Source organism: Prenolepis imparis, unplaced genomic scaffold (assembly GCF_030444845.1).
Source record: "Prenolepis imparis isolate NDT839.2.m4 unplaced genomic scaffold, iyPreImpa1.0 SCAF_1, whole genome shotgun sequence".
In the NCBI taxonomy this organism is placed as follows: Eukaryota; Metazoa; Arthropoda; class Insecta; order Hymenoptera; family Formicidae; genus Prenolepis; species Prenolepis imparis.
In genome coordinates this window covers 24,317,075-24,331,358 of record NW_028141159.1, presented here as the reverse complement: position 1 = coordinate 24,331,358, position 14,284 = coordinate 24,317,075, and the positions used below count along the sequence as shown (strand labels likewise).

Genomic DNA, 14,284 nt, shown 5'->3' with positions numbered 1-14,284 from the left:
TAGAGACTTTACCCTTTAAAACAAAAAAAAAATTTTTTGAAATACGACAATTTTTCGCAGAGATACGCTTATTTGAATTTATGCTAAATTTTGATATTAATTACACTGACAAGGGACATGTCACAACTGTCCGGAACCGATTTGATTCTTCTTCAAATATGTTGTTAAATACACAAATCTAAAAGACACGTATTTTTTTATATGTGCGGATATTGAGTTTTAAGGGGTGAAACACCCCTTCAAAAAAACGGTATTTTTCTTTTGGATCGAATATCTGGTAAACTATAAGAGGTAGAAAAAAAAGACGTACAACAAATTTTAATGGCTTGAAGAGTACTTTAAAGTTATATGAACAAAATTTTTTTATTTTTATTTTTTTTTAATACCCCCACCACTTAATTTTTTTTTTTCAAAATTAAAAAAATTTTTTTAACTAATTTAAAGCTTATTTTTTTCCAAATTCAACCATGTGTAATAAAGTTATGTTACGAAATATCATTTTCGAAAATTAATTATAAACGCTCCCGTATATACACTCATCCGTGCTATGTGCGTAAGTAATTACCGTCGAACAATAAGATATATAAAAAATGTTTATGTATAATTTTTATTTATGTTTTCTATGTATTTATAACTGCGTATTGTGTATATTTAGATTTAAAAAAATATATATTTGCATTTTATATTATTCACTCATTATATACATTACAATAATGATATTCGACAAAAAAATGTTTCAAGCGTAATGATTTCTTGCACCAAGAACATTTTACTACAGCTATATTATTGCAACCTTCGATTTCACATTTTGTTGACGTTTCGTCTAAACTAAAGTGTACTGGATTTTTAAATTCGTCTGGTCTTTCATTCGTATAACCACTTTTAAACCACGAATATTTAAATAAGTTTTGATATCGTGGGGATGACAATTGATTATGTATCAAAGATTGCAATTTTATTATATTATTTCGTTCATGTAAATTTATATTACTTTCCAACAGTAAAACCGTATCTGAAAATCTTTTAGCAAAATTTTTCCAAATTCTGAATCCATAAACATCTAATGGTTGTATTTTCCCTGTAGTTCCTTTCGGTATTATCATAGTAGTAATATGTGTTCCTGGAGGTGTTAAATCCGAAATAGTATTGGGGCAATGTCCAGTCCATGAATCAATAAGAAGAACGCTATTAGGATCAATGTTTGCAAAATAAGCTTCTTCTAACCACATTTTAAAATGATCTGTATAAAATATAAATGTTAATTTAATAGTTTTTTATGACTCTTATTAAATTGTTAAATGAAATAAGTTTGTTAAAGAAAGTAATTATAAAAGGAAAATACCTGATGTCATTTTACCAGATTTCGATGCTTTTACAATAACATTTTCTGGTTTAAATAAATTTTCTTCTACTCTTGGTCCAAATTTACCATTAGCTTCTTTTAATACAATAAATAAAGGTGACAACAAATTGCCATTACAGGATATTATTGGTTGTATCGTATATGAATGGGTTGTTGATGATATGGATTGCACGACACGTTCTACTTTTTTTTCTCTCTGGTTAGGCAATGATCTTCCAGAATGAATTTCCAATTGGAAACCACTTTGATCTGAATTGTAAATATTTTCAGATCCAAACTGTTCAATAAGAGGTTTTACTATTTCCAGAAAATCATCAGCTGATTTTTGCAAATCAACAGAATCTTCTAATGTTCTTCTAGTGACAAACTTCGTAACTTTTCTTGAAACAATTCGGTGAGACTTCTTGCTATCCAACTGTGAGATGCTCTAAATATAGGATTTAAATTTCCTATTTCTTCTTGAGCTTGTAAAGCCCATCTTTTTAGATCAATATCATGAACCATGAATCCTGATTCAACAGCTGCAGTAAATTTATCATGTGTAAATTTGGAGATGTAAGATAATTTTTCTATACGACTTCCACCTGATTGTATTTGTTCTTCCCATCGCCTTAACTGACGTTCAGATGAAACTCTTCTAAATTTACTTTGTACTACTTTTAGAGGACGATTCCTTTTTTTGTCATTACTGTTTTCATCAGTGTCCCGATGTCGCCAATACTCAACAGCTCGTCTTTTATAAGAACTATCAAAATTTGTATCATCATTTGAACAATGAGGATGAGAATTTAAATTATCTTCCATGCTTCTTCGTCATCTTCAATTATTTCAAAACTATGTAATTTATAAGGTTCTTCATAATCGAGATATATTTCTTCCGTTACTTCCACCCCATTATAATGAAAAACGCTATCCAGTAATATCTTTTTTATGTTTTCCTTTAATTCCACTTCTGCTTCAGTTACTGGCGTTTCTGTTAGATATATTGAATTTATTGACATCAATAAAAGTCTAACAACGTTAAGCGGATTGATAATCATATTCAAAGATGTTAAATTTTGCTTTTTATTGCAATAGAAAAACAGTTTACACAGATATTATTACAACGAAAAGATTACATTGACTGTGAGAATTATGCTGCTACATGAACAATTTATATTAACTTATCAGAAACACGTAATCACATAATCTTATGATTCATTTAACGTAAGATATAAAATTTGTTTATGCCAAATATTGCGACATCTATTTATTTGCAAAGATTTAATTGTAAAAATTATAACTTATCTGGAACATGTACACATAATCTTATCTTATGATTCATTTAAAGTAAGATATAAAATTTGTTTATGCCAAATATTGCGACATTTATTTGCAAAGATTTAATTGTAAAAATTATAAATTATCTGGAACACGTACACATAATCTTATCTTATGATTCATTTAACGTAAGATATAAAATTTGTTTATGCCAAATATTGCGACATCTATTTATTTGCAAAGATTCAATTGTAAAGTAATTTTATTATAGAATAAAATTGTTTTTAATTTTTATAGAAGAAATTAAATATTAAAGAAATAATAAAATAACTGGGGGTATATTTAAAATAATTCTTATTAATTATATTTAAAAATGTTTTTAAAAATTTAAATATACACAATACGCAGTTATAAATACATAGAAAACATAAATAAAAATTATACATAAACATTTTTTATATATCTTATTGTTCGACGGTAATTACTTACGCACATAGCACGGATGAACGTATATACGGGAGCGTTTATAATTAATTTTCGAAAATGATATTTCGTAACATAACTTTATTACACATGGTTGAATTTGGAAAAAAATAAGCTTTAAATTAGGTAAAAAAATGTTTTTAATTTTGAAAAAAAAAAAATTAAGTGGTGAGGGTATTTAAAAAAAAATAAAAATAAAAAAATTTTGTTCATATAACTTTAAAGTACTCTTCAAGCCATTAAAATTTGTTGTACGTCTTTTTTTTCTACCTCTTATAGTTTACCAGATATTCGATCCAAAAGAAAAATACCGTTTTTCTTTAAAGGTTTCACCCCTTAAAACTCAATATCCGCACATATAAAAAAATACGTGTCTTTTAGATTTGTGTATTTAACAACATATTTGAAGAAGAATCAAATCGGTTCCGGACAGTTGTGACATGTCCCTTGTGAGAAAAAAATACTGTTGACTCAACAACATTTTTGTAGTTAAATTTTATTTTATTAATTCAATGATATTATTGTTGATAATAATATCATTGAATTAATAAAATAAAATTTAACTACAAAAATATCAATGATATTTTTTATTACAAAAACGTTGTTGATTCAACAGTATTTTTTTCTCAGTGTACACGCACCGGCATTAATGGTGTCCGGCGTTAGATGTGTGCGAATACGTGTATGACAGCCGAAAGTCATAACACGTATGTCGCGTTACGTATGTGTGCGTATGACTTTCGGCTGTCATACACGTATTCGCACACATCTAACGCCGGACACCATTAATACCGGTGCGTGTACGTGTTGCGATAATTTTTTTGACGAGTGTAGATAAGTTTATTCAAAAACAATAGAGAAATCAAATACAATTGGAACCGCGTTCATATAAATATTGATATGTGTGCTTATGCGGATCGCTGCATGTGTCGGCGTATATTTTCGATGTTTGATACGTAAACACACATTCGATGCGTGCGTCTAAGCCGCGATGTTTTCGGTCCTTAAATCATCGGGCTTTTAAATGCCCCCCTCGCACGCGATTGTTTTGTTGTTGTTTTGACGCGTGATAACGACGCGTGTCTAAAGCCGCGGAGTCGATTGCGCGGTGAATCTGCAGCGTGTATCGCATGGATCCTTCTTAAACGTATTAACGACTTTCGCTCCTTCCGTTGTTGCCTATCGCGGACGACCACCGCGTCGTGGAACCATGAATGATTCGCGGTGACGTGCGGCTCTCTATCTTTCGTCTCGTGGCGTCATCGCTTCTATCAACGGCACGCGATTGTGGTAAATGCACACGAACATGTGTTGTCTTCGTTCATTTAGACCAGAGTTTCCCAAACTTTTTTGGCTCATCGCCCCTTTTTCAAACAATTTTTTTCAGCGCTTCCCTCGGAAAATCTTTATCTCAATCTTAACTAATAATAAAATTGTAAGCGTAGTTGAAATAAAACAATTTGGAACTAAATAAGTGTTAAAGGTATGTATTAAAATAAAATAACAAAGAAATTGCAAAATAAAATAACAAAAAAATTGCACATAAACATGTAAGATTGCTCACTATTATTAGTAATTTCATCAAATATTAAGTAAATCTGTAAATATTAATAAAATTAAAAATAATTATTAATGAAAAGGATGAACCTGGTGTGCTACCAATTTGTTTATGTTTGGCTCTATATTTGAGCTACTGCTCGTTACACAATTCAGAACCAGTCTAATAGTGAATTAAGATTTCTCACGTATTTATAGTATTGTACAGTGAACTTGATATAACATGCACAGTTTCCTCTCGCTGTGCACTGGATTTGTAAGAACCTGCGTAAGTCGAAAGTGCGCACAATTACATACATGCTAGCGCTCGTTTGTTAAGACCTATCGTCTTGTTTTTTAGACCAATCGGTTAAAACTTGTATTTTGTACGTTTTCTTGTAAAATAAAGCATGCCTGACATTATACAACTGTTGTTGTCAATATGTATTAATAGTTGTTACATATGATTCTTGTGATACATAATTGTATGTTTATATAATCAAGTGGATAAGAGTTTGCTTATGCCCTATCTACATCTAAGGATGATCCTACTCGTGGCTCGTCCGACTGCTTTCGGTCGTCTATGGCTACGGTCGAGAATACACTACGAATGCTTTGAAACATCATTCTATCTTTGTTCTACATTCCCGAAGAATAAAGATAGAATAATGTTTCAAAGCATTTGTAGTGTATTCTCGACCGCAGCCATAGACGGGCGAAAGCAGTCGGATAAGCCACGAGTGAGATCATCCTTAGGTGTAGATAGGATATTAAAAAAATACTTCAACGCCTCCGTACTGCCCCTAAAGCGAACAAAACTCCCTCAGATCCCTCCAGCGTCCACAGGAGGGCGGTAGCGCCCACTTTGGGAAACTCTGGTTTAGACAATAAAGGGGCAAATCGGTATACGCTTGTTTATTGTCTCTTATTAATGATTTCGAGTTTATGCCTCTTGATTTATGACTATCATTATTTTAATACCACCGTTCAATGTTGAGATTTTTTGCAAATTCGAAAAGATTTCCGGGATTATCTGAACCTCACATAATTAATGCAAGCTCGAACATTCCACTCGCCATGTTACCATTCATAAAATTATTAAACATTCTCTGGGTTGGCATCCATTTAAACAGCATACAAAGACTCATATACCTGGTGATATGTCACGACGTTTAAATTTTTGTGAATGGCTTATTGAACACATAAGTTTATTTAAAAATTTAGTTCTATTCTTTTGCTGTAACGTACCAGATGTTGTCATTTACTTGTAAATTATCGTCATACTAATTTACTCAGTTTATGCAGGTGAATTTCAATGATGCCGGAAATGATATATATTTTTGAAAAGTATTCTCTGGTCTGACGAAGCAGTTTTTGGAAGCGATTAATCCATAAACAGACATAATAAGCATTACTATGCAGAGCATAATCCACATGGCATAAGAGAAACAAACGTTCAAGACAAATGGACTGTGAACGTGTGGATGGGAATAGTAGGGGTTCACATTATTATGCAAATTTTCTGCTCTATCGGCTCCATGAACTGGAGGATGTGCCACTGGCTAATTCAAATGATGTTCCAACTAAAATACAAATAATGTTCCAACAGGATAGACATCTCACCCACACTTCTCTTTTAGCGAGAAACATTTTAAATCAAAAATTTCCCGAAAAATGCATCGGACTTCATGGTCCTCAGAATCCATGGCCATCACGCTCTCCAAATCTCACACCCATAGATTTTTTTGTGTAGAGTTTTTAAAAAATAAAGTATATTTTTATATACTTTATTTTTTAAGAAGCCCTACACGAAAAAATCCATGAGTGTGAGATTTGGAAAAATATATCCTGCCGAAAAATGCGGAAATTTTAAAAAATAGAATACAAAACGCATGTGCAGAGATCACTCTACTAAAATAAGTGAAAGAAAATTTCATGCGCAGAATTGTTTTATGTTTAGAGGAAAATGGTGGCCACATTAACCATTTATTGTAATTTATTATATTTAAAGATTAAAAATATTTTTATTCAAATTTATTTAATATTTTATTTACGTTGTTATCTATATTATTAAATCAAGTTGGATAGGCAATAGAAGAGCTGACGCAGTAGATAAGACGCATATAAACAAAATTAATAACAAAATTAATGTTACGGATTAATGCTTAAATAACGAGTAAAGTATAATTATGAGTGTAACGGATTAACAGTATAATTACGGACTTTTCGAACCGTTTTTAGCTCATCTTCAGCGTAATATAAATACTCTAATACAAAAATAATATAAAAACTAAAGACCGTCATAAAATAGATATGTAAATAAAATTAAATCATAAGTCATAATATAAAATCAAACAAATTGTGCCCATTTTAACACGGATTGTATTGAAAGCGATATCAAAGTGATTAAATTCAGCTTATATTCTATAGAGTGCGTCATTCCCCGGTAACAAGCCGGACAGTGTAGTGCTTGATGGATATTAGTAAGTTTGGCGAATATCTGTTATAAGCCATGAGTCGTGCAGATGTCTAGAAATCAAAGAATTTTTTTTTCAATAACGAGTGGAATGATAAGTATTGCGGTAACCAAAGAAATAAATGCGTTACACTTTTCCGTTTATTTAATATATTTGATATTACTTTGGTAAAGACGTACGACTATTAAAATTATGGATAAGTTTCGTAAGACGATTATTAAAGGCAATTTAAAAGCGAAATTTCTGCGCAAATCGACAATAACTTGATACTTTTGCATCTAATCGTAAGTCAGTTTTTTAAGATTTTGGAAAAAAATTTAAATATCAGAGATCAAGGACTTTAAACAATCAAAGAATCTTTTTACAAAAAAATTGCTATATACAATTGGAACTTAAAGAAATACATTGTGAAATAAGAACGGCGCGCATTCATCTTTTTAAATTGTGTAAGACTATTTACTGTTCTATTCCGGTCACAGTCACTAACTCTTTCTTCGATAGACAGTGCGAGTCATTACATACCTTTCCTGTAAATAAACGTACAAGGCTAGATAGGAAGTTCAATTATCTGTTAACAAAGCACACACGGGAAGAATGCAATATTAACTCGATTCATTATTTTTACAGCTCTTCCTGCTCCCATCATAATCCGATCGACGAGGGGAAATTTAACTTTATTTGCTTAAATCTAATTTCTCACCTAAAACTCAATCCCATGAGGTTAAGATTGGTTCTTTTAATGACAGCCAAGTTTATATACAACAAATTAAAGATAAATGGTTTGTGAATTTATCATCGACTTCCATTCCTGCAGAAGTCCAGAGCTTACTTCAATTAGGGGAAAATTTTTGCTTACCCATTACTAATAAATGCAAGCTTACATTCAAATTTATTAAAAACGTCGAAAACAATCTAAAAAAATTCCTACCTAATGTACAGTCTTCCATTAGAAGTCGTACGGTAAATCTCAAAGGCAATCTTCCATCGTATTTAGTTCCTAAGAACAACATACATTCTGAGATCAAACTATTATTAATAACCACCAAACAATATTTAAACAATAACCGGAATATAATTCTCATACGCGCGGACAAGGGCAACGTCATAGTTGCTCTTGACAAAGATAAATATTTAGAAAAAATGTTTGACATTCTCAACAATAAAGACACGTACAAAATTGTCAACAAAGATCCGACAAAGAAATTAATTTCTAATTTACGTGATATATTATCGAGATGGAAGAATTCTGGATTTAAATTTATATGCCTACACTTTATATATTTTTAATATTTTAATTTCTGCTGAGAGACTTCAGTTTACTCTTGATATAGCTGAGAATAATAATTTAAATTTTTTAGACGTCACTTTGATATATGAGACTAACTTTCTGATATTCGATTGGTATCACATACTGACCTTCTCGGGAAAATAGTTGCACTTCTGGTCCCAGCACCCCTCCATCATAAGAGAGGTATGGTCATAAATTTAATAGATCAAACGCATTTTATTATCGCATCCGCGTTTCTATTCAAAAAATTTTGACATAATAATTGAGATTTTATTGGACAACAACTATCCTTTTAATTTTATTTTTACAACTCTCCACGAGCATATAAAAACTTTGATTCACAAATTCGAATTAAAACAGTTAAACTCTATTGATATGACTACAGATACATCCTCTTTTTTTACTATACGATACGTTTCTCCATTATCAGACAAAATTGCAAATACTGTTAAAGATTTAAATATCAAAATCTCTTATTATGATTTCAACAAATTGAGTAATATGATTAGAGTACATTAGAGTACACAAAGATCAGCTTACGCTATCTTCCTGTTGTTTATAAAATTAATTGCAACGATTAATTGTAATTAATTACGCCTCATATGTACGTTGGCCAAACGGGAAGACAAATGAAAACAAGAATATTGGAGCATCGCAGCCACATTAGGAGAAACATTACCAATCACTCTGTAATTACAGACTACAGATTAGGTTTTAATCTCGAATTTAAATGGGACAAAGTGAAGATCCTCGATCAAGAGTCTAATTTAAATAAAAGACTAATTCCAGAAATGGTTTACATAAAACGACAAATAGTTTAAATTTTCAGACAGACACGGAGTGCTGTCCACCCGATCGAACTCTATCGATTCCAGTACGAATCACTATACATCCGAAAACATACATTAGTCTTATTAGCTCATTTGCGATGTGCGGAACGTGACTTTGCGCTAACGTCCCAATTCTATCAATACAATCTGACTTAATGCATTATTTTAACTGTGTTAACTGCGATCCGAATCCGTCTGATTTTTCGTTTTCTTTTTATTCTGTATTTTTTTTTTTTTTACCCAGTTTGACAATTTATTTCTTTGGTTACCGCAATACTTATCATTCCACTCGTTATTGAGAAAAGAATTTCTAGATATCTGTACGACTCATGGCTCATAGATATTCGCAGATATTCGCCAAAAAACTTACTAATATCCATCATGCACTACACTGCCCGACTTGTCAACCGGGGAATGACGCGCTCTGGAAACGTAGAATATAAGCAGAATTTGATCTGACATCGCTTTCAATACAATGTGTAATACCGTGTTAAGCTAAGCATAATTTGTTTGATTTTATATTATGACTTATGATTCAATTTTATTTACATATCTATTTACTATTTACATATCTATTTATTATTGACGGTCTTTAGTTTTTATATTATTTTTATATTAGTATTTATATTTATATGCTGAAGATGAGCCAAAAACGGCTCAAACCGTCCGTAATTATACTCCTAATCCGTTATACTCGTAACTATACTTTACTTGCTATATTTAAGCATTAATCCGTAACATTAATTTTGTTATTAATTTTGTTTATATGCGTTTTGCCTACTGCGCCGGCTCTTCTATTGCCTATCTAACTTGGCCTATCTAACTTGTATTATTTGATAAAGAACCTATTAATATAATTTATTTGAACTATATCATTAAATATATATTTTATACATATTATTAAATTTCACAACTGTTCACTATGCTAAAGTCATAAAAATCGATTTTGCTTTCCTCACTCCCCACTGAACTCGCATTCTGATCTTATTCTGCGAGCCCAGCAAAGCATGCCCCTGTCAGTAAACAAATAGGCAACCCGACTTAATGATATGTATGTTACGGAAACACTCTACTCCAATGTAAAATGTGATGCACGCGCATGCGTGTGTAAGTCTGTGTCAGTAAATACAAGGATCCTACGGTTCGTCACTCCGTGATAGTTATTTCAAATCCTCTCTGCTGTGTGTGTGTGTGTGTGTGTGTGTGTGTGTGTGTGTGTGAGTGTATGTGTGTTGTGTGTATGGAGCATGCGTGCGCACCCACATCCACACTTACCAACACACACGTACACATGCACACACGCACGCACGCACGCTCCACATTCATAGACACATACACACACACACACACACACACAGTAGAAAGGGTTTGGAGTCATTAACTACCGCGGGAGTAACGAACCTTGGGATCCTGATCTCTGCTAATACACACGCACACGCGCATTACACTTAACATTGACGTAAACATACGTCATACATGATGTGCAAAAAATCCGACCGAGCAACCTCTCCATTCGCCATACATGATGTGCAAAAAATCCGACCGAGCAACCTCTCCATTCGCGTTAAGTACACCTAATACGAATGCCGACGGTATTACTAAAAATCTTGCAAATTGCAGGGATGATTATAAAACCCGATACCTCCCCAGTGAGAAATGGTGGTCGAATCGATGTTGATTCGACGTCGAATCAACGTCGATTTGATCGAATTGATGTCGAATTGACGTCGATTCGACCAATCATTTCTCGCTGGGTCGGCTCCTAGGTATAGTATAGCAATGTTTTTTGAGCCATTTTAAAGGGGAAGATTCCCACTTCAAAACCAATGTAATGATATTTTTGGACCCATTCCTGCTTTTTTCATGGATAACTACAAAGTCATGAAATTTCCAAAATTTATTCACGATCTGATTTTGGCTTTCACAACAAAAACAGTTCGATGAGGCGGACAATGCAATCTTACTTACCTTTAAAGTCGAGGCTATACCCGTTAAAATGCGTCCAGAAACGTTGTCTTACAATCTCTTTATGATAAGCTGAGATATGGCTTCTTAAAATCGGTAAAGTTTGCAAGTTTTAAAGTGCTCCCCTAATTGTTTTGCGTAGTGTAATTTGCACTGAGACTTCATTCAAAATACTTTAAGATGAGATGTGTGTGTGTGTGTGTGTGTGTGTGTGTGTGTGTGTGTGTGTGTGTGTGTGTGTGTGTGGGTGGGTGTGTGTGTGTGGGTGGGTGGGTGTGTGTGTGTGTGTGTGTGTGTGTGTGTGTGTGTGTGTGTGTGTGTGTGTGTGTGTGTGTGTGTGTGTGTGTGTGTGTGTGTGTGTGTGTGTGTGTGTGTGTGTGTGTGTGTGTGTGTGTGTGTGTGTGTGTGTGTGTGTGTGTGTGTGTGTGTGTGTGTGTGTGAGCGATACGAGCTTCGAAAAGAACGATATAGATTGCGAAAGTGCGATGTGAAGCACGAGAGTCGAAAGCTGACAAAATTTTTAAACAGAGCGTTAAGAGAGAATAAGGTCAAAATCGTTCAAATATACACAGTATAGATGGTTGACGCTCGGATCAGCTGAGTTTAGCTAAAGAAAAATAATGAGAGAAGCGTGATAAGACGAGCGGGAGTCGAAACCGTATGCAGGATTCACACTGCTTCCGACGACCGATGTACGACATCCGATATCCAATAACAGAGCTTGTTTTCTAGAAATTCTAGCTAGAGATACTTTATCGTATAATGCTCTTTGTCGTACAAAAATGTTCATCAAGATTGAACTTTTTCGTACGATTTTGCACATCAAAACCAGTCGTAACGATACATGTATCGATGGAACGTTTAGGAAGAATAGTTCCTATCTAATCAATCATAACCAATTTGTTTTTGCTATTAGATAAGTTATGTTTTTCTAAATGTTCTAAATATTCTTCTATGTTGATCTTTGACGTGCGAAATTATTCAAAAAATAATATTAATTAATAATATTGTATAAAATTTATACAAATTTTATAAGTTACACAATTTATTTATACACAATGGATGATATAGTAAGTAAATAAATAAATAAATAAATATATATGTGTTTTGAAAACGTCTCGACAAGGATTACAAGAATATGCAATAAAAAATAGGGGGTTCTGTATAAGAAAACATCGATAACCTTCACTTGACCTTAAATAGGTTACTCAAGGTCAAGTCCATACTTTCATCATCTGTCCCCCTTCAAGTCCTACAACTTTTGTCTGAAACATTTTTCCATATCTAAAGCCGTTTCCGAGATAAAGAGCCTGGGTCAGACTTTAGAGACATCCTATATACATATATGAAAATAACTTACATTTAGAATTATATTTACTTCACTTATATTTATTTATAAATTTATATTTAATTTTTTATATTTGTGTTCAAGCATTTATATGCAGATTGTGGGGAAATAATTGAGGATGAAAACCACGTATGTGAATTATTAAATGAGAATACAGAAAATTGGAAATTGAAGACAGTACTTTATTCTGAAGTTCAAAATATTGAGGAACTAATTATAATGAAGTTTTCAAGCAATCACCATTGTGGAATAGCAGTCTTCCATATGAAAAGCGGGGACCATCTACGATAAAATCTTTATAGTCAGAAATTGAGAAAAAATTAAGTAAGTTTTTAAATTTTTATTTAAAAAATCTATTTTTATAATTTTTCACAAAATTATAACCTTATATCTTTTTAAGACTTATGTCCAGGAATAACAAGCATTAAGTGACGTAATTTACGAGACACATATGCAAGAAAATTAATTGAACAAAACAAATATATTTCAAGTGGAAGTGTCGCTGCAGCTAAAACAAAGCCATCATGGCCATAATTTGAATTAATGGGATTTTTACGATCAACAATAACACGTAGAAAGTTTGTAAATTATTTTACAGTTATTTTATCTTTAATTATATAATTATTATTAATTATCTTTAATTATAACATACTTATAGATGAATTATTTTTCAGGACATTCAGTAATATAAAACCATCTGAGTCTTTTACTAATGTAGATAAACATTCCGTAAAAGAACCATCAGAGATAAACTTTACTTGTCCAACGACTTCCAGAAGTAACATTTACAAAAAGGATACTTCTTTAGAAGAACAATATCTAACATCAAGTTCTGATACAAATAATGTAGAAAATGTAGGAAAGAATTTACAAGAAAACTGTGATCCTCAAAATTGATATAATTTTAAATCGATTACTCCTGATTATTCATTAAAACGAAAATATGTTATAAATTTGGAAAAAACTAAAATATCAAAACAGTCTTTAAGTGATAATGCAAATATAAAAAATGTTATAGCACCAGGTATGACTATTTTACATATAAAATTATATCTAGAAATATGTTACATTCAATATTTTTATTTGGTATATATATTTATAATTTTCTTATTTATATATATACGAGGCGCATTTTTAAAGTAAGGTCCTATTTGACGACCTTCTCAATACGCATGTACCAGAAAATGTTCAGTTCGAGCCTTAGAGCATATAGATATAGATATGGAGGGAGAATACTGGTCTGAAAGTGTCCACAATATCTATGCGAGAGAGAAAGGTATAAGTTCCTATTCATCTTCTGTGCACAAGCGTTGTTTCCAAGCAACTGTTATTGCTATGCAGTTGTTATCTATTTTAAAAGAAATTTGGAGCTATCATTTATATGTCTGCCAGTTTAGCGCACGCGTATAGAGAACGAACAGAAATTACTATACCTTTCTCTCTCGCACAATCTTGGGGATACTTTTGTTTACCGGAAAGTATATACTATTCTCCCTCCATGTCTATATGCTCTAAGGTTCGAGCATTCATTGCAAGACAGCGTTGATGTCGCTTCATGAATGATGTCATTAGGTTATTAGTTTTGACACATAGATTCAGTTTTAATGTAGGTTAATTTATTATATTTGATTAATTCATTAATTAATTGATTAAAAGAAAGTAAAAGAAACTTGTAATTGTGTATAAAAAAAATAATTGTGTATAACACAAAAGTTAAACGTGAATAAAAATTAA

At 32.0% G+C, this 14,284-nt stretch overlaps 1 protein-coding gene and 1 pseudogene across 1 annotated transcript in view; one reads left to right on the top strand and one right to left on the bottom strand.

Moving 5' to 3' along the window:
* LOC145932988 (uncharacterized) overlaps window positions 1–13,425 on the top strand; it is a 218,765-nt gene extending 205,340 nt beyond the window's left edge. The window contains exons 3-5 of the mRNA XM_083032246.1: window positions 12,635–12,874; window positions 12,951–13,128; window positions 13,225–13,425. Coding sequence (XP_082888372.1) covers window positions 12,635–12,841 — 207 coding nt within the window. The 3' untranslated portion in view covers window positions 12,842–12,874; window positions 12,951–13,128; window positions 13,225–13,425. The remainder of the gene's footprint in view (window positions 1–12,634; window positions 12,875–12,950; window positions 13,129–13,224) is intronic.
* Window positions 428–2,470, bottom strand: LOC145937219 (uncharacterized; annotated as a pseudogene).
* Window positions 13,426–14,284: the final 859 nt, after the last annotated feature.